At 40.8% G+C, this 21,687-nt stretch overlaps 1 protein-coding gene across 5 annotated transcripts in view; it reads right to left on the reverse strand.

Moving 5' to 3' along the window:
* Positions 1-21,687, reverse strand: part of UTRN (utrophin) — a 506,643-nt gene that overhangs the window by 454,018 nt on the left and 30,938 nt on the right. Inside the window, exon 1 of one of the 5 annotated variants that reach the window (XM_057528184.1) lies at positions 7,497-7,563. The exons of the other annotated variants lie outside the window; for them this stretch is intronic. Coding sequence (XP_057384167.1) covers positions 7,497-7,548 — 52 coding nt within the window. The 5' untranslated portion in view covers positions 7,549-7,563. Of the gene's footprint in view, positions 1-7,496; positions 7,564-21,687 lie in introns of those variants that run through there. 5 annotated transcript variants of the gene reach the window in all.

Genomic DNA, 21,687 nt, shown 5'->3' on the forward strand with positions numbered 1-21,687 from the left:
CACTCTAGCAGAAGGAAGGTTATCACCATGGTTCTTCAGGGAGCAGGAATCGTTGTTTAAGGAGACATCAAAAGTGATGAATAAAACTCAAATGCTTTACAAAGAAAGAGAATTTTTAAAACATTACCAAAAAGGAAAGAGAAAGGGAGTAATTTTCCTGAATTTTCTAAATGTTCTGTTTTTATCAATCAGGTGAAAAATAAGTGTTGTCATTTCTCATTTACCTTTGTATTGTCATCCTTTAGCATGGAGCCTGGATCATTGTAAGGACTTAATGAGCATTTACTGAAAGAAGAGACAAGAGCTGATGTGGAAGACCAGGACAGTGAGAGGAACCCTGGGCGTCTCTCACACCCAAAGAGCCTACACAACAAGCCCACCTGGTGCAGAAGGGAGGTGCCACGGTCTATGATACAACCAAAATCAAAAATAGCAGTTCTGCGGACTTCCCTGGTGGCACAGTGGTTAAGAATCTGCCTGCCAGTGCAGGGGACACGGGTTCAGGCCCTGGTCCGGGAAGATCCCACATGCTGCGGAGCAACTAAGCCCACGTGCCACAACTACTGAGCCTGCACTCTAGAGCCCATGAGCCACAACTACTGAGCCCGCGTGCCACAACTACTGAAGCCCATGCACCTAGAGCCCATGCTCCGCAACAAAGAGAAGCCACCGCAATGAGAAGCCCACACACCACAATGAAGAGTAGCCCCTGCTCCCTGCAGCTAGAGGAGGCCCACGCGCAGCAACAAAAACCCAGCGCAGCCAAAAATAAATAAATTAATTAGATTAAAAAATAGCAGTTCTGGGGCAGACCGCAGCATTGCAGAAAGGGACTAGAGAGCTGTGACCAAGTGAGAAGGGTGCTTTTGGGAATGTAAAAGAAGGATTAATTTGGAAATGGAAGTGCTATAAAAGTAGAGGCAATCTCATTGGCAAGCTGCAGGGCTGTGGAGCAAAGATCAGCCAGTGAGTTTTCTTGAAGTGCATCTGCTGCCATTGTGAGGGAAACTTCTCTAGTTCCTAGAAGGTTCCAGAACACTCAAGCTTCATGGGAAGGTGTGAAGAAAAGAAACATGGGGACTATTCTTTGCTGTTAGCAGTAAAAACATCTAGTGGGAGAAGTGACCTAAGAGTCCCGTAGGGCACAACAGCCTGTGAATCCAGGTGTGCCACCCATAACACTTTGTTCCTTGGTCACCTGCAGTGACACTCTCAACTCAGTGTTTCCTGTGGAGCTCTTAGGCCCTCATGCGAATCTGAAGATGTTGGCCACTCATTAGATATGGGTATTAACTGGCGTGAGTCATCTGTATATTCAGCCTGCAGCTGAAACCACACAAAGATAGTCCTGCCTACTCACGGGCACACCCACCCCACTCCCCGTGTGTCCTATCTCTGGCCATGGCAATGAGACATAATCATCTACTTGTGACAGCTGTGAGGACTGGGAATGGGGAGAAAATGAAGGATCCAGGCAATAACGAGGCAGAACCAGTGCCAAGGAGCTGACCTCGAGTATCTCAGTTCCAGGGTTTCTAGGATGAAACAGTTTCCAAGCAATAACCAGGTGAGGAACAGAGAATGCGAGTAAGGGTTATCGGTCAAGAATTTATGAGCCATGCAACTTAGGAACAAGATTCCCGGGCTCTGGGTCTGTGGGAGGCAGTCAGCTAACTGGTTTACTGAGCGCCTACTCTGTTCCATGCAGTGCCGACGAGAACCCGTTCCCAGGCCAGCAGAGTGAGGCAACCCCAGTGCTGCAGAGGGGGGGTGTGGTGCTGTCACTGCCTCGGGGGTCAGCCCCTGAGATAGGCCGGGGCCTGCGAAAGGGGGAAGGAGAGGGCAGCGGCTACCAAACAAGGGGGGACTGAACACGACAAAGGCAAGAAATGCACAAACAGCCTGTTATTAACATATTCTAAGAAGTGACAGAGAACAGGGAGGAAGATGGGAGGGTGGAACTTGGAAACAATACCAGAAGGTACAAAAGTGAAAACGACGGTGATCCAGAAAGAAGAGGAGAAGAAAGCCAGGCCCTTATTCCAGCGCCTTCCCTGATGGTAAGCAAGCTATTCCACAGTTTGCAGGTTGGGACCATTTATGTACCATTTCACACAAAGCTCCACTTTCCATAAAATCTTCCTCCTCCAGAGAACATCCATGAGGAAATCTGTCTTTCTATAAAAGATTTATAAACAGAGCCAATAGAACAAACTTGGTTTTAAATTAGGAATACTGCACTAAAAATGACTTCCCAGAGGTTGCCAAGTTCCAGTAGAGGGCTGGAACTACCAGTGTTTCTACTGGAACAACAGTATGTAATTTGGTCAGTAAAAACTGACCAATTTTAGGGACCTCTGAACTTTAAAGTTCTTTCACATTTATTTTCAAAAGTCTTACAAGTGAAGCTGTGTTGATACCTCAAGTCCTGTTTGAAAAATGAGGTAACCAAGGTTTCATGATACCAAGTAAAACACCATATTCATGCCGTGGGTGTTCTGAACCTCTGAACCAGCTCCCTGCCCCAAAGTCTTTCCTCCCATCCCATTGTGGGCCTTCTAGAAGCAGCTTGCTGTCTGTCAACACCACTGCCTGAACTAATGTGAAGCCCAGAGGTTTCAAAGTTATTTTTCTGAGAGTAAACAATACTATATAATACTTCCTCTCTTCCTCAAAGTCATAGCCAAAAACCATATGAAAGCAAGAGGAAGTACATGTTCCTCAACAGCAATCAGCTTCCAGGTATCAAGTAGCCATAGCAGCTGCACCCCACCCCAGTCCCAACCTCTGGCACAAACACAAGCGGCAGGATCTTGAGGCCTGATATGTCTTTCCACAACAGAATGACAAAAGGCTCTGACACTTCCACTCCCAAGGGCATTAAAACCATAGCCCCGAAGGAACAAGGTGGTTACTTTTCATATGAGTTACTAAACTGAGCCCCTCCACGCCGGAAAGAGGGGGCAGGAAAGGGAAATGAAAGCAAGTGACTCTAGGTTCTGGATTTCACATGCAAGACTAGCCAGCAACAGGTGCAGCGTTCCAGTGAAATAAAGACTCTCCAAACGCCTCCCGCCTCCGGAGCACAAAGGGCGCAAGCACAGAAAGCCAACATTAGCAGTGCTGTCAGAAGTGGAAGCCATCATCATTTCCCAGCCAGTAGCAATTCTGAAAAAACAAAAAATTTACCAGACAGTACACAAAATATTTCTCTGCTGACATGAGACTTCTTTCACACTGTCCTCTCCTTAAAACACTTTACTCGAAAGTAGTTGAAATGTTGGTCATAATAAAATATTTTTTAGTGCTAGTGACTAGCATAGTGCCTGGTATGGAGTAGGTGGGCAATAAACATTTATTGGATGAATGAATGAAACAAGCAGGTAAATTAAAAGTTGCCTTCACAAATAAACATAACCAAAATCTTACCCTCAAAAGAGTATGTACGTGTATTTTTCCCCGTTTCTCCAAGAAGGGAACAAAAGGCTGGAATCAGAAGCCAAGAGCAAGAGATATCGCAAACAGAAACATATCAGGATTGTGAAAATGACTATACTACCCAAAGCAATCTACAGTTTCAATGCAATCCCTATCAAATTACCAGTGGCATTTTTTACAGAACTAGAACAAAAAAATCTTACAATTTGTATGGAGACACAAAAGACCCCGAATAGCCAAAGCAGTCTTGAGGGAAAAAAACGGAGCTGGAGGAATCAGACTCCTTGGCTTCAGATTATACTACAAAGCTACAGTAATCAAGACAATATGGTACTGGCACCAAAGCAGAAATATAGATCAATGGAACAGGATAGAAAGCCCAGAGATAAACCCACGCACCTATGGTCAACTAATCTGTGACAAAGGAGGCAAAGATATACAATGGAGAAAAGACAGTCTCTTCAATAAGTGGTGCTGGGAAAACTGGACAGCTACATGTAAAAGAATGAAATTAGAACACTCCCTAACACCATACACAAAAATAAACTCAAAATGGATTAAACACCTAAATGTAAGGCCAGACACTACAAAACTCTTAAAGGAAAACATAGGTAGAACTCTGTATGACATAAATCACAGCAAGATTCTTTTTGACCCACCTCCTAGAGAAATGGAAATAAAAACAAAAACAAGCAAATGGGACCTAATGAAACTTAGAAGCTTTTGCAGAGCAAAGGAAACTATAAACAAAACAAAAAGACAACCCTCAGAATCGGAGAAAATATTTGCAAACAAATCAACGGACAAAGGATTAATCTCCAAAATATATAAACAGCTCATGCAGCTCAATATTAAAAAAACAAGCAACCCAATCCAAAAATGGGCAGAAGACCTAGATAGACATTTCTCCAAAGAAGACATACAGATGGCCAAGAGGTACATGAAAAGCTGATCAACATCACTAATTATTAGAGAAATGCAAATCAAAACTACAATGAGGTGTCACCTCACACCTGTTAGAACGGGCACCATCAGAAAATCTACAAACAACAAATGCTGGAGAGGGTGTGGAGAAAAGGGAACCCTCTTGCACTGTTGGTGGGAATGTAAATTGATACAGCCACTATGGAGAACAGTATGGAGGTTCCTTAAAAAACTAAAAATAGAACTACCATATGACCCAGCAATCCCACTACTGGGCATATACCCAGAGAAAACCATAATTCAAAAAGACACATGCACCCCAATGTTCACTGCAGCACTATTTACAATAGCCAGGTCATGGAAGCAACCTAAATGCCCATCGACAGATGAATGGATAAAGAAGATGTGGTACACGTATACAAAAAGGAACGAAATTGGGTCATTTGTAGAGACGTGGATGGACCGAGAGACTGTCATACAGAGTGAAGTAAGTCAGAAAGAGAAAAACAAATATCGTATATTAACGCATATATGTGGAATCTAGAAAAATGGTAAGATGAACCAGTTTGCAGGGCAGAAATAGAGACACAGATGTAGAGAACAAACGTATGGACACCAAGGGGGGAAAGCGGGGGCCGGGGGGGTAGTGGGATGAACTGGGAGATTGGGATTGACATGTATGCACTAATATGTATAAAACAGATAACTAATAAGAACCTGCTGTATAAAAAATAAATTTAAAAAAAAAAAGAAAGAAACATATCAAGAAGTGCCAACCACCCCATCCCCTGGCTAAAGCTGAGAAGCCCTGTCTGCCATCCCTTGGGATTAACAATCTACACAGGGAATTCTCATTTGGAGAAGACCAAATGGGAAAAACAATCATAATCATTTGAGCAATCAGCTTTTGGATTTTCCTTTCATTCAATATGCCATTTCACCTAACAGTTTCCACCTGCCATCACTATAGAATTTACAAAATAAATTTTATTGTATAATCTTTCAACACGATGAAAATAATCTGCTGACAATATGTTATGGAAAATATCTTGTGCTATATGTGACATGTATAAGAAAAATACGAATGTGGGTAAGATGAACCAGAAATGAAGCCATTTTATGAGCAATAAAAACTGACAGAAAAAGTGGAGGAAAATGGCAATTAAATTGAGTCCACAAATGGAGAACGTTATATGAATACTGTATTAAATAAAAAGAATAATTATCAGTATGAGAACATCACTGATTTATATAAGGGGCTTAAACAATGATAATGATATTAATTATAAAAATAGGGTTTCAGAGCACAGATAAGAATAAATCATCAAAATTATCAGGACATATCAGAGAACAAAGCAGTACAAATAAAATGTAGTGTAATAAATAATTTTATAAAATGACTATAAAGTATGACTTGATTTATTGACACATTTGATTCAATTTTCTTTAAATTCATGAATTTCTCTTTTGTTTACAGCTTAAGTATTCTGAGTAGAATTTCTCTCATCCCTGTATATTCAATTTAAAGAATCCTTAGATTTTTCAAGTCACTCCAAGATCCAGAGTAAACTCCCGCTTTCTTTTACCTCAAGGTAACAAACACCCAAAGGTCTTGAATGAAATTCTTCGCTGAGATCCTAAATGCCTAGTTAAGAATTACCTCCAACTTCAAGGAATAAACTGGAATAGGAAGTCCATTACAAATATCATTGGTTTTCAAGTGAGGCCTTTTCATTCATTCATTCATCCATTCATTCATCTGCAAGGATCTATCGTCCCTACAGGTCAGGCGTTGTGCAAAGCACTATGGGCACACAGGTGAAAATCCTGGTCCCTGCCCTGACGGAGATCACAGTCTGGCGACCTCTTAGCAACAAATTAAACAAAGCAATTAGCATGGTAACAAGTGTGCTGAAGCAAGCAACAGGACGGATGGTAGGAATAACAGGACGTATCTACTTCAGATTGGTAGTCAGGGCAGACAACTCAGAAGAGGTGCAATTTAATCCGATGCCCAATTATAGTAGACGGAGCTAGCCAAGAGCTAGGGGAGGTATTCCAGGCAGAGGAAAGAGTCTGTAAAGAGGTGGGTTGCGGAGCTGCATGCTGGCCACTTCTGAGGCGATGGGCTGCGATAGAGGAGGCTAATTTGTAAATACGGAAGCGGAAGCGGCATCTCACCAAGCAATTCACCCAACATGACTTTTCCCTGACACACACTTTCCCCTCGGCCTGGAATCCCTCCCTTCCACACTCTCCTCTGCCATCTCGCAGGTTCCTCCTCTGGGAAACATCCCTTGACTCTCCAGGGAAGAATAAAACTCCAGAAATGAATCCCTCCTAATCCGTGATCCCACGGCACCTAGTACTTGCCACTATTACACCCCCTAACACCCGGCACTGAATCGCTTGTTCAAAAGCCGCTAAGCAAAGGTCTTTCTTTATTTGTCTCTGTTTCCCAATAGTCTATCCCGGAATTCGGCACCAGCAGACACGCAATAAATAACAAGTGCGCGAGGGAACAAACCGAGACAGAAATGGACAAATGAACGCAGAAGGGCCACCAATGCCAACTCATTACTCAGCCTAGGAGGTTTGGAACAGCACCACCGTTGCAACTGATTAACCCATTTATAGTCTGGGGGGGAGGGCAAGATGATTTCTATCCCCATACGATTTCCATACAACAAACACTTTGGGACAAATCTTCTGGCATCACAGAGCAGTGATGGAATAATGTTCAGAGTGTCATTAGATATGGGCTTCAATCCATTCACAATCCACAAGCATGCATGAAGTGCCAGGCCAGGTATTAGGCTCGAAAGCTGACAGTGGCTCTGTCCTGTTCCAGAAGATCTACAACTAGCGAGCAGAGCAAATCCTATTTCCAAAATATCGCTAATGACTCACATTGTAAGATTCTTTATACGGAACTAACCTCTTTCATAATATTTTTACAAGAAAATGTTTTTTTAAAAATTCCAAGGTCACCCATAGGACAAAATTATTTAGAATCTGTTGCTCAGTAATTTTCACACTAATTCTTGGCTCACTGAGTCATTCCGAGGTTTCCTTTCTACGACCAATGCACAAAAGTTTAAGGAACCATAACATTCTAAGTGAGTCTTCTTTACCTGCCTGTGACCCTTTGCCGTCCCCATGTGTAGACATGGTTGTCACTTCCATTTCTTGCTGGCTCAGCACGTCCTCCAAAGGTAGTTCAGGTTCACAAACCAACCGTGCATGCTTTCTGAAGTCACAAAGATATGTGGCTGGAGAGTGTGCTTTGCTGGAGTCAAATTTTAAAACAGGGCCAAACAGTGTGGGAATCGTGGGGATAGGAGTCCCTCCCCAACTGGCCTGACCAGAATGGTTGCATTCCTGCCCCGTGACACAGCCCAATCCCCTTCTACTCCATCTGAGCCTCTGCCAGGCTGTGCAGCCTGTCGCCTTAAAATCCAGACGTGCGACAACACTTACCTACTTAGGAATAGCCAGGTAAGGAAGGTTTATGCGTTTCTACAAACACAGAGGAGCCTAGCGCTTCCTCAGTTCTCCTGAGTTTTTTCTTACATTTGTGCCAAATGAAAACGTGGGTGAGGAGTAATGTTTAGGAATTAAACGATAAAAAATGTTCTTAAGTGTCCAGCTCTTGCAAGAGAGCTTGTTCTCATAAATTTTACAATTTTTCAACATATATACTCTAAACTAATCTCTAAAGCTTTTAGAGATCTAGCCATTAATACACTAAATAATACATGCTGTCAAGCTAAAAGGTAAACTCTGCCTCTTCAATCAGGAGTAAAAACACTACCGAGTGAAATACAAACTGCATCTTTTTGCCAACCTCAACACACAGCCCTCTTCTCACTTCATTCCCAATCACTGCCCTCATCCAGGTTTTCCGTGGGCCAAGCTCCACCCTCAGCCAACACCCGAGTGTCGACTTAAATCTGGCTTCCTTAAGGAGGCCTTCCCTCACCACTAGAGCCCAGCCCAGGCCCCGTGAAGCCCCCTCATGATGCACTATCACAGCACTGCAGGACATTTATCCCCTAAGCTATGAAACAACTCTTTGTATATTCTGCAGTTTGGTATCTGTTTCTTCTACTAGTCTACATACTGCAGAGGCCAGGCACCAACACTGAGTGTTCATCAGTTTTGTTGACCATGCCCAGTACAGTGCCTGGCCTGGGGGGGGCCACGCAACAGAGTTATTTCCACTTCAAGTTGTCGTCTCTGTAAAATTACTCTTAACACAAGTATCATATCATATCGCTTATATGTGGAATCTAAAAAAATTGTGCAAATGAACTTATTTACAAAACAGAAACAGAGTCACAGATGTAGAAAACAAACTTATGGTTACCAGTGGGTAAATAAGGGAGGGAATAAACTGGGAGATTGGGATTGATATATACACACTACTATATATAAAATAGATAACTAATAAGGACCTACTGTATAGCACAGGGAACTCCTCTGAAGACTCTGTAACGGCCTATATGGGAAAAGAATCTAAAAAAGAGTGGATATATGTATATGTATAACTGATTTACTTTGCTGTACACCTGAAACTAACACAACATTGTAAAGCAACTATATTCCAATAGGGACTTCCCTGGTGGTGCAGTGGTTAAGAATCCACCTGCCAATGCAGGGGACACAGGTTCGAGCCCTGGTCCAGAAAGATCCCACATGCCGGGGAGCAACTAAGCCCAGTGCGCCACAACTACTGAGCCTGCACTCTAGAGCCCGCGAGCCACAACTACTGAGCCCACGTGCGGCAACTACTGAAGCCCGCGGGCCTAGAGCCCGTGCTCTGCAACAAGAGAAGCCACCGCAATGAGAAGCCCGCGCACCACAAAGAGTAGCCCCCGCTCGCAGCAACTAGAAAAAGCCCGCGCGCAGCAATGAAGACCCAACGCAGCCAATAATTAATTAATTAATTTTTTAAAAAAAGAAATATAACGTGAAGCCCATATGTGCTTTAAAAAGAAAAAAACTATACTTCAATAAAAAAAAATTCCCAAAATTAAAAAAAATTAAAAACTTAAAAAAAAAATTTGTCTAGATTCACCAAACTACCAAAGGGTGTCCATGGGCAAAAAAGGAAGGGGTGTGATGATAAAGAATAAAAACCCTAATCTACACCCTCATCATAAGATATAAACATTTGATGAATCGAGGAACACTTATATTCTGTTTTTAATGCATTGAACTTATTTTTACTCACTGGGAAAATGAATAAAACACTTCTAAAGGAAAGATGATTTAAAATAAACAGAATTATTAAATTAAGAAGTTTTTTTTTATAATAAATAAAAATATGTATTTCAGTAGTTTTAGTATAAAACAACTTTTAAAGAAGAAATTCTCAAGGGACTTTCACAAGTTTAATAGTTACTGTACGGTTCAGCTAACAGATATCCTTGACATATTCTTTCTTTTGAGATGTAATCAACATATAACATTACATTAGTTTTAAGTGTACAGCACAAATAATTGATATATGTATGTACTATAAAATGATTACCACAATAAAAAGTTTAGTTACCATCCATCACCACACACACCTTACAATTTTTTTTCTTGTGATAAGAATTTCAAGATCTACTCTCTTATCAACTTTCAAATACACAATACAGTATTGTTAACTAGAGTCACCATGCTGTGCGTTAAATCTCCAGAATTTATTTTTGTAGCTTTTGACCACCTTCATCCATCTACCCCACCCCCAACACCCTGCCCCTGTAATCACCAATCTGTTCTCTGTATCTTTGAGTTCAGATGGGGTTTTTTTTCTTTCTTTTTTTTTTAGAGTCCACATATAAGTGAGATCACACAGTATTTGTCCCCCTCTGTCTGACTTATTTCACTTAGCATAATGCCCTCAAGGTTTACCCATGTTGTCACAAATGACAGGATTTCCTTCCTTTTTATGGCTGAATAATATTCATATATATATATATATATATATATATATATATATATATATATATATATCCCATCTTCTTTATTTATGTGTCAGTAGACATTTAGGTTGTTTCTGTGTCTTGGCTATCGTCAAAAATGCTACAAAGAACATGGGGGTGCAGATATCTCTTGGAGATACTGATTTCATTTCCTTTGGATATATTCCCATAAGTGGAATTGCTAGATCATATGGCAGTTCTGTTTTTAATTTTGGGGGGAACCTCCATACTGTTTTCCATAGTGGCTGCATCAATTTACATTCCCACCAACAGTGCACAAGGGTTCTCTTTTCTCCACCTCATCACCAACAGTTATTATTTCTTGTCTTTATGATAACAGCCATCCTAACAGGTTTGAGATATCTTTCTGTGGTTTTGATCTGCATTTCCCTGATAATTAGTGATGTTGAGCACCATTTCAATGTATTCTTGATAATGATGAAACTTCTCCAACTTTCTTCCAGAAAGACTCATCTTTGAGCCACTAAGCCCCTGGGGTTTGCAAAGTAAGGACACTAGGCAGGTAGGATTACAAAACATATCACACTCCAACTTCTACCAGGTGTTTCCATAGTTACAACCTACCAATTGAAGGTTCACCTCATCTTATTTCTATAACAGCTCTGTGAGAATATGCACATACCCTCCAGAAGAAGTAACAGAGTAATCATTAACACACTTACCATGAGTTGCTTTAATCAGCCAACCATTAATACCCACAACACTCCAATAAAAAAAGTGAGCTCTGGAAGAGGGCAGGCCTGGATGGAGTCAGAAGGCCCGTGAACAACATCTAAGGGCTGGGTCAGTGGAAAAAGGTTCAGAGAAGGTACAAAAGTCCAATTTTGCATGAACCCTGATGGCAGCCAGAAGGTCCCAGCTGCGCTGTAAAGATTGCCCTGGAAGACTAAACACCACAGCTTTTCTTTCACACAAATTACTTCTCAGTCTCCCCCACCAAAAGGAAAATAATGGGAAAGAACGGTCCTTGCACCCCTGCTCTGTTGTTCCTTCTCCTGTTTCCCCTCTCTCTCACCCTCTCCTTGTTTATGCTAAAACTGAAGACTTCAAGCCCAAGATCTGCCTGTTTTAATCCACAAGCCCATGTCACATCTCTTTCAGGAAATTAACAAAACCCCCTAACACAGTAAATACAAACCTAAAATCCTTCAAGAAGTCCACACACCCCACCCTGCCCACCAGAATATTTCCTGGAAATCTGTCTCTTTTCAGACACAAATCCATCAGACAACCAACAACAACGAAATGAGATTTAAAGGAAAGTGAGTAAGACATTTCCCTGAAGTCCAGGTAGCCCAGAGAAGCAAAAAGAACACTGAGTCTGGGGCCGTGGTGTAATCCTGGGAAAGTCATCTCCCCCGCCATCCTTGAATGAATTTTGTCAATTATCAGGCAACAGAAGTGGACTAGATGGTCCCATAAGGCATCTTCCAGCTCTAAAATTCTGTAAAGGTCCATGTTACCACAACAGCCATGCATGGTTACAAGGGAGAGGGAAGAGCCAAAGGAAGCCACTTACCTCTAAAAATGATTTCTAAGTCAGGAAATGCTGCAAAGAGACCATTTCAGCTTGAAGGTCTGCATGCTCTTAGTGTTCATTTAAAGAGTTCGGGGGCTTCCCTGGTGGCGCAGTGGTTGAGAGGCTGCCTGCCAGTGCGGGGGACACGGGTTCGAGCCCTGGTCTGGGAAGATCCCACATGCCGCGGAGCAACTGGGCCCGTGAGCCACAACTACTGAGTCTGCGCGTCTGGAGCCTGTGCTCCGCAACAAGAGAGGCCGCGATAGTGAGAGGCCCGTGCACCGCGATGAAGAGCGGCCCCCACTTGCCGCAACTGGAGAAAGCCCTCGCACAGAAACGAAGACCCAACACAGCCAAAAATGAATAAATAAATAAATTAAAAATAAAGGAATTACTTAAAAAAAAAAAAAGTCCCATTCCTTACATTTGTGTTCCATTACAACCACAACCTGTGCAACGTCTAACAGAAAATCTTCCCATAAACACTAGCAACGTGGAAATTATGTGGTTGCAATGTGAGAAGTTTGTCTCAAAATAATCTGGATATTTGCAATTCACATGCACAATAAACGATTTCGAAAGCCACGAAGCTTGTCAGGCCTGGCAGAAGCTATAGAAAATGTTAGGATAACCATACCTAACGGCAGCAAAAAATCAGGTGCCGAGAAAAGATGGCGACTAAAAAAATTTAGGGGACCATACTACTTCCGGGATTGCCAAAGAGTAATATTGTGTCGCATCTTCTATCCTGTCAATAAATTTTTTCAACAAAATGATTTCTAAAGTAAATCTCTCATCACGTATTTATCAATTTTTACCAAAGTAATAAATGCACATCGTTTTTTAAATCAGATAGGACTACAACAAAATGCAGTAGTCCTGCTTCAGTCTTGCTTTCAAGAGGCTGTCCCCTTTCATCTGTTATCTATCTATTCTGACATTCATTTATATATTTCTAAATACTAAGTTTACACTGCTCTTTTCTGATTGTCAGACATTATTTACAGAATGTTTATTATAGTGAATAAGAACTTAACTCTCTTATATTCAATCTCTCAGTTTCTGATATACTTTTAATTTCCAAGATGATCTCTTATTCTCTGAATCTGATTTTTTATAGCATTTTCTTGTTTCAAAGATGCAATTATTTTCCCACATCTCTGAGAGATATAATATTATGTACCGTTTTTCTCTGTTTCCCCTAAGTTCCTTTTTCCTGTTGTTTGGGTGTGGCTTTAATGACAGAGGCTTTCCCCCAACATCTGACTCCTGGCTGCCCCTCACATTTCAAAATGAGGCAGTCAAATACTCAAGTTCTATGAGCTTGGGTGTCACCTGCCAACTGCTGAGCTCAAAGTAGGTCATCAAATTCCATGCTGTGACTATACTATACTCCCAAGAAAAGCATCCTCTGATTGGGGCTGGGGTGAGCTTCAGGAATTCTGATGTCCCTTCATCTTCCTGCTGTCAGACCAGAACCTCACCATCCCCCCTGGGACAGGGATCCCAAGGCAGAGTTCAATTTGTCCAGAGAATGTATAAATCTCTGTTCTCCTGTGCAGGAGGGAATGAAGGGAAAAGATCTGGGAGTCAAAGTACACAGTTTACAGTTTTTAGCTCCAAACTTGTTCCACTTGCCCTGACCCAACCTCAGACAGTGCTGGTGACTCTAAGTCAGGGTGCTTTCCAAGTCTGGGAGGTGCTTCAGGAGGCCTCTGGCTGCCACCCTCTGCTCTGGTCCCCTCAGCAGTCACCACTCTACCATCATCCTCCAACACGTGATGCCTCAGCCACACACAGCGACCTTGTCTCCACTTCCCCTTGGCCACGTAAGTTTATTCATTTTTTGCCTTTCGTGGCAACTCTAGTGCTATGACTGCAGTAGCAATGATAAATACATATGTACTCTTTCACTTCTAACTACAAGTTCTGCTCTCTTCAATTTATCCTTAGGAAGACTCCTAAAATGGTCTTATTACCATGAGCTGGGCACTGGTTGCACATGGCAGTAGGGTGCAGGAAAGACCTGTCTCTTGCAATCTTGAATTCCAAAATACAATCTTGCCGAATATGTTAAAGTCAAACCACACGTTGTGCAGTAGTATCTGTAACATCAGATGTAACTGTCAGTTAATTATTCTTTTCATGATTGGGCCCAATTTGGAACTGGAATTCAATATTTACAATACAATACAGTAACTTCATATGTAATGAAATTTTATAGTTATAGTATAAAATTACTTTTTACTTAATCTTCAAATGTGAAATTTTACTTTACACTTAGTAATTCAATCCAGCCAAATTACAGCTGCTATTTGGGGACCTCAGTGCCGACTGACTGTGTGTATTGAAAATACTAAACTGCCTTAAAACTTCTTTTAAAATTCAAATGAATTTTATCTCTGAAAATGTATGCTAAAATAAACACAGAAACTCAAAGTTCATATTTATTAAAGAAAAAAATCTATAACTGTACTAAGTATATCATTAATAATGAAAGAAAAAACACCCAATGTAGATGTTCCTATAACCCAAATGCTCAGGGCCTCACAGAACTGCAAATATGCTTTAAAACACAGAAGGCAATTCCCGTAATAGTAACATGCTGAAATATAGAAATAATTACTCAGTACTTTCCTTTGGACTAGAAAGAACTTCTCAGCCGGATGTCGATATTTCCCTACAAAACCCAGTGAAACTGACTGTGGCTACCTAAGGAGGATAGAAACTTCTCAAGCTAAGAAAGGTAAGGTTTTCCAGCATATTCATAAAATTGCAAACTTCTGCCTAAAACACTTGGTTTAGAAGCTCACGTACAGCCAGTCTGATTAAGCCACTGGAAGTCGTGGAAGCTCGTAGAAAATATTTTACCAACGTTGTGAAATATCTCTAATGTATCACAAAAAGATACTAAGTGATGAAAGAAAGCAAGAAATGTAATAACATGTTCTTTCCTTTATTTCCTTTAAACCTTTATGTTTCTGAGATAGCAGAAGTTAAAAATTAAAGTAACTGTTATTGACTTCAAACTTTAAAGCAAAGTAAGTATTAATGTTGTGCTCTGTGGATTCTGATCCAGGAATATTTAATACCCCCTAACATTCAAAACAGTGTATCTCAAAAATGTATTTCCTTGCTCTTTTCTATCACATCATTAGAGCGGGATGATCTTTCTGCTCTCATTCAAACAATAATAATTGTGTCAATTATAATAATCAATTACTCTTGATAAGAGGAATGGAGATGAATGATTCTAAAATATTTACAAATATTTACAGTATTTAATCCACAATTTACCTGGTGGTTATGACAATTTAATGGCCTACTGAAGTAAGTATAATCAATCCAATCACAAATTTAAAAATTACTAACGTTCCTTCTTTCCATCTTTGTTCCGTAAATGTGGGAATTAGTCCTTGAGTTCCTAGGCAAGCCAAAATAGTGCCACTCTCTACATCTTAGCAGAATTTACCTTCTAAAAAAGTCAAAATCAAATACTCCCTACACATCTTCCTACATCCTAAACCTAAGGTATTCTACTTGTTAATCCTTTATACAGGTATTCAGTCCCTATGTGTCAAGCATCCTTCAAGGCAGTGACGTAAAATGGTCCATGAAATCCTGTTTCTTTTTCTCCAGCACCAAGATATCAGTCTCATTTAATGAGTTCCTGTGTGGAAAACATTTCCAAGTTAGTTTCTTTAATTTCCAATACCTAATAAGGAAAGATAAAAGCCTTACACGATGAGTCACAACAGTGAGTTTGGTGGTTGAAATAAATTCCTGGACCACAAAGTTACCTGCAGGGCCACTGTGAAAGGCCACTCACAGACTTTTGGGGATTAGCTGATAGAGGTTCCCAGGTGAGGAACAGTAAATCCAGTGGACACACTTGCTGCATGCTCACTAATGCAGGACGAAATGCAGGGAGTCACAAAGATGTTTGTCACATAAACATCCAGACAACTAAACTCTCTACTTAACAAACAGAAACAGCCAAATCCCAAACAAAGGCCCATATATGCTATGAAACACAAACAAAGTTCCATTTTTTAAATTACAGTTGACCCCTGAAAAAGGTTAATCCAAGTATAATTTACAGCTGCCCTGCCATGTCCATGGTTCCTCTGCCTCTGGGGATTCAACCAACCATCCAGTCGTGTAGCACTGCAGTATTTTCTATTAGAAATATCCACGTATAACTAGCCCCACACAGTTCAAACCAGCACTGTCCAAAGGTCAACTGTATATTGTTCTTAGATTTTCTTGTAGTAAGATAATTTTGGACTTCTTTACTATGATTATCATTTGTTTGGCGTTAAGGACTAAGCACTGAGAAGTACTACAGAGTAGTGATTTAGACTGTGGCACAGCTACTTGGGTTTAGATTCTAGCTCTGCCACTCACTACCTGTGCTATGTTGGGTAAATTACTTATCCTCTCTGTGCCTTGGTTTCCTCACTGTAAAATGGGAATAATAACAGAAGTGCCACTTTCATAATGCTGTTTTGAGAATTAAATAAATTCATGTGTGTGTGTCCATATGTATATACACATATATGTGTGTACAAACACATATACACACATATGGGTGTTTGCGTAAATAAATAATATTAAAACAGTTAAACAGCAGCTGGCATAGGAAGCAGGCAAAAACCATTAAGCTACTCTCCTTGTTACTGCAATGCTTCTTATACACCAAACTTCTTCACATGGTATTTCAGATTAAAGTTAGGCAAACACTAAACATGTGCAAATGTATTTAATACAATGAGACAGAGATTATTTAAAATTATCAGCTGACTCCAAACATCTGTGCCCACACAGCCGTCCATACACAGTAAGCTTATCTGAGTGCTTTCAACCAGCACCTTTCCCTGCTCCATCCCCATCAGCAGAAAAAGGCCATAAGAGAATATGGTAAACAAAGCACAAGGAGCATCTCGGAGTTGAGAAAGTACTCAACAGATTTTAAAAAGCTGACTCGGGTGAATGTTCCCAGTAGTAAATGAGGCTTAACGCGAGTCCATCATCAACCTGAATGCTAATATTTCACACCCAGACTGAAAGGAAGGGCTGAAAAATAGAGTGAGTGGCACTAATTGTTTTGATTAATGTTTTTACACTAATTCGTTTTGATTAATATTTTTGTCTCAGTAATCCTACCTATGAGAAACTGTCCTTGGCTCCAGAAAGCCCCCTCTCGCCTTAGTTTATATACTTCCTTGCTGTCCTGCTTCTCCCCTTACTCCCTACATTGTGAAACCCAACCAGAATGTCACACTGTGTGAGCATCAGGCATGTGCCAACCAACACAGCGGCCGGAACCTTGGGTAGGAGTCCATTCAGCCAGACCTGGTAACTTGGACCAAGAGACGTAGCTGCTGTCTCACTCAACAGCCTGCAGCACATCAAGAGCAACGATGCAAAGGGGAAAAGGAGGATGGGAATGAAGGCAGAAAATAACAAGTATAATAATCACAACAGGAAAAGCAAGAGCCTCCAACAGTATTCACAGAACACGCTTAACTCATTTAATCCTCACGGCAACTCTACAAATCTATTAAAATTTAGTAGAATCATTCTTTCCCTTCTACTTAGTCCCGGGATTTCACATTTTTTAAATGTAAAATTTTACATAACTTGGGACAAAAATTGAAGGCAAATACAATGCCTCAAATAAATCTCATGGAAAATAAAATTCTACAGGAAAACCTACCAGACTCCCTTATTTACAGAAATGATGACGAGAAAACAAGAAGCAGAAGGATACTAGGGAATCAAGTTACTCTTGAGAACAATCATCTTAATCTTAAGGACCAAATGAATGTCTCATAAAACAAACAATTGAAAGCATTTGATCAACAAATCCTTAAGTATCAAGGAAGAGAACACGTAGGTACAGAAACTCTGGCATACCCAAGACCAGCACTCCCAAGGAAAAGACCTTATGGACAGAAAGAAACACTACCTTGGGCCATGACATTATATGGGTGAAAGACATGTGGCTTAATTTAGAAAACTACAAAAGAATAATGAGAAAAAAAAGCCTAATTAAATATTATACAAATCCACTTTAATTCAAAAACATATCAAGCAAGTTTGTCTTTTTACTATTTTTTCAGTAGAGGTGATACAGGAATTAAACTGAGCAACCACGCAGTTCTTGCTATCTTCTAAATAAACCTAAAGGAGTAAGAAAGAAGGAATATAATGAAGGAAGATTATTCCTCAAAGAGCTGGGAATGCCAAAGAAGTCCAGGGCACGGCATCATTAGCAAAATTATTGTGCAGCCTCACAACAGTTGCCAAGCATTTTCAGTGTATATCACAGAGTAATAAAATTCTAAAAGCAGAGTACCTAAGCCAAAAATGAAACTTAGAAAAAAAGATAATAGGTCAAAAAAATGGTAAAACATAAAGACTTGAGGTTTGGAAAAAAAAAAAAAAAAATTCCCATCTGGAAGCTATTTCCAGGAAAGGAAGAAAGAACAAAACCCAGAAAGAAAGCTTATGTTAAGAATTACTGACTTTCAGAGCAGAAATGTACACATAACTATGGGAAAAGTAACCATGAGATATGATCAAATATCACAGGGTTTCTTGACAGGAAAGTCTGAGGACCACTTTTTTAAAAATTAATTTACGAAAAGAAAGGTAAGAGTAGGTGTTATCCTCATATTACAATTTGATAACTGACCAAGATAACAGGATCTTTTACATTTGTTGCTGATTTAAGGCAAATCACCAGAGAACTTCTTCCCATATCTATTTTTTTAAATGACTTTATAAATCTGTACCTGGTTTACAATAAAGGATGTCACAAGTCAGAGTCTATTAGTCTAGAAACCACAAAGAGCTGAGGAGATAGCTTTCTCAGTATCATTCACTGTCCCATTATGAGGTACCAGGGAAAACGTTTTTGGGGGCTCAGGGCCATGGAAAAAAACTGTTTCACATTAGTAAATGTCTTCTTGAAAATTTATGGGTAATATCAACTAACCATTTCTCTCTTTGCATTGCCTAATAGACACTCAAACAAATGTGCATCCAAAGTTTAATAATGGGACAGGGCATTGCCTAATAGACAAACAAATGTGCATCCAAAGTTTAATAATGGGACAGGGCATTGCCTAATAGACAAACAAATGTGCATCCAAAGTTTAATAATGGGACAGGGCATTTTATTATTTTTTGCATTTTATGCAAGCAGAATGTCTGTGTACTAACTCCTCTTGGCTTTATCTTACTAATCAACTCGTTTGTTCTCCTCTCTGCACTTTTGTTGATTTCTTTTTTTCCAAATTCTACTTCATATGTGACTTTCTGTAGGAATCTGGAATCAGATGGGGTATGTCTTTTAAATATTACATAAAACTTACTGTAAGACCCAACTAATAACTCAGAGGTATCCCAGTCTACAAAACAAACAATTATATCTTCCCCATAGAATCAATGTAGGGAGTAAATGAAATAATGTATGTGAAAAGTCCCAGCACATAAGCTGACCTCTCTGCCTCCTTCTCTTTTAGGAAATACTTTCTCAACCTAAAATTAATTTTCCTCATGTTCTCTGGATTTAGCAAGCAATCAATTAGGTCACACATTGCTAGCTTTTACGGTGTAACTAACCAGTTACAATTCTAAAAGGTTAATGTATATCCAGATACTTCCCGTAAAAAATATTGACTTTGGCTAAGACTCCTGGACCCTTACATTACATGAAGTAAAAGTTTAACAAATTACGTGGAATTTTAAATGAGGGTCGTATAAATGAAGACACTGTAACAAAGGGATCGGTATATTAATATATTTTTGCAGACCTTCTAATTTTTGACGTTTTCTTTTAACATAACTGCATTTCCCCACTCAGTGGTACACCAATGAGCCCACTGTTAACCCAATCTACAGGAGTGAGAGCTATGAGGTTGGTCAAAGCCAACAATTGACACTCTCTCCAAATAATAATCAATATCGCTCTACCATTTTTAATACAATAATGAAAGAGTAGCGAAAGATGAAACACTGGGGAAAACAGATGCTGTAATCCCAAAGCTGCATCTTCCATTTGGGAGGAGGGAGTGGGCAGAAAATAGCCCTGACCAGGAAGCCAGGGAGCCAGGAGTCACAAACTCTTAAGCAGCACCCAGGGCCACGGCACTCGCATCTGTCAAATGGTAGTCACATCTATTCTCTGGATCATCATAAAACAATTCCTAGGATTCTAACATGGACAAAGTGCTTTTCAGGCAGATCCCTACTAATGCCAAGCTGCCACATTCAGGTATGAAGTCTGTACACTGCATGAAGGCACTGGGCCAGGGGGCAGAGAGGCTGAAACCCAGCCAGCCCAGGGACTCTGAGGAGAAGGAACACCTTCTTCTTTGCACAAAGGCACAGCCCACTAAGTAAGTGTGTCCAGCAGACCGTGTGCATCTCTCCAGAGGGGAGGCCTTTGTCCGACTGCCCACCTAGAAGGACTGCTTTGACCTAACATTCATAAAGACAAAACATCGCCAAGCAGCAACCCTAACAGACTCAAAGAACTCACCGCCTCTCCGATACCTCCTCCTGCAGCGCCCATGGCAACTGCTATGGGAACAAGAGTCCGGAGCTGGGCCCTGACCAAGTAGTGTCGGAATCTCAGCCCATTTCCCCTTCCCCGACCTCTTCTATCACACCAAACACCCAAACCTTCCCCTCTCTGCCCTGCATTTTACCCACGTCCCGCCCACACTCCCATCAGCCCTGGAAAAGTGCCCTGACCCACTGCCCCTGCCAGGCTTGGAGAAGGAGTCATAACGATCAGCTACAGACAAGCCCAGTGCCCCGACCCTGCCCCCTGCCCTGCTGGGTGAACTAAGAGGCATTTTATCAAGAAACAATGTTATAAAGGATGATTACCTCTAATGGCGCTGTTAGTGCTGTCCTGTCTTTCAGCTACCATGAAATGTGACATAAGATTCTGCGGGCCAACTTATAGTTTAGACTTTCAAACAAGCAAATCAGAAACTTTTCACAGCACAGTAAGTGCCCAGACCAGGGATCCGAGCCCCTCCTCTTGATCTCAAGCAAGTCACTCAGCCTCACTAAACCTCAGTTTCCTTATCTGTAAAAAGAAAGAAAGAATGAGAGACGGAGACAGAGGAAGGAGGGAGCGGGCAGGGGAAAGAAAGAGAGAGGGAGAAAGAGAAAGAAGAAAGGATAATAAAATACCTTTCTCCCAGCTCTGCTGTGAGCACTACAAAACACAGTACATGGGAGTGTCTGGCACAGAGTAAACACAGAAAATAGTGACCATCAGAGGTGCACAATCCCTCACCCACGAGGCCCGCATCCAAAAAGCTCTGAAAACCAAAGGTTTCCTCATAACCCATCTGGCAGCAAAACACAACCTGAACTGACCTGAGGCTATTTACAACCTCATTTGTGTTCCATTTGTGTGAATATTCATACATGTTAATGCAGAAATATTAATCTATTTAATTACAGGGTGCTGTCCCAAACTCCCCCAGAGACGTTACATCATATATGGTATATGTCCCAGAAGCTCTCTGAAACCAAAAAAAATCATTAATTCTGAAACACATCTGGTTCCAAGGGTTTTGGATAAGGGATTGAGGGTGTATCATAACCCATCCCTAAACTGAAGGAGATGGTGGTTTGTTGAATCAACCCAAGAGCAGTTTCATATGCTGGATTTCAACTACGTTTCCCATCAGCAAGTTGTCACAGGCTGTCAGCACAGCAGGGGCTCAGCCCTGGGGCAGGGCAGCATTCAGGTCCTGGGTCTAAGCTGGCCAGGCACAG

Source organism: Balaenoptera acutorostrata, chromosome 14 (genome assembly GCF_949987535.1).
Source record: "Balaenoptera acutorostrata chromosome 14, mBalAcu1.1, whole genome shotgun sequence".
In the NCBI taxonomy this organism is placed as follows: domain Eukaryota; kingdom Metazoa; phylum Chordata; class Mammalia; order Artiodactyla; family Balaenopteridae; genus Balaenoptera; species Balaenoptera acutorostrata.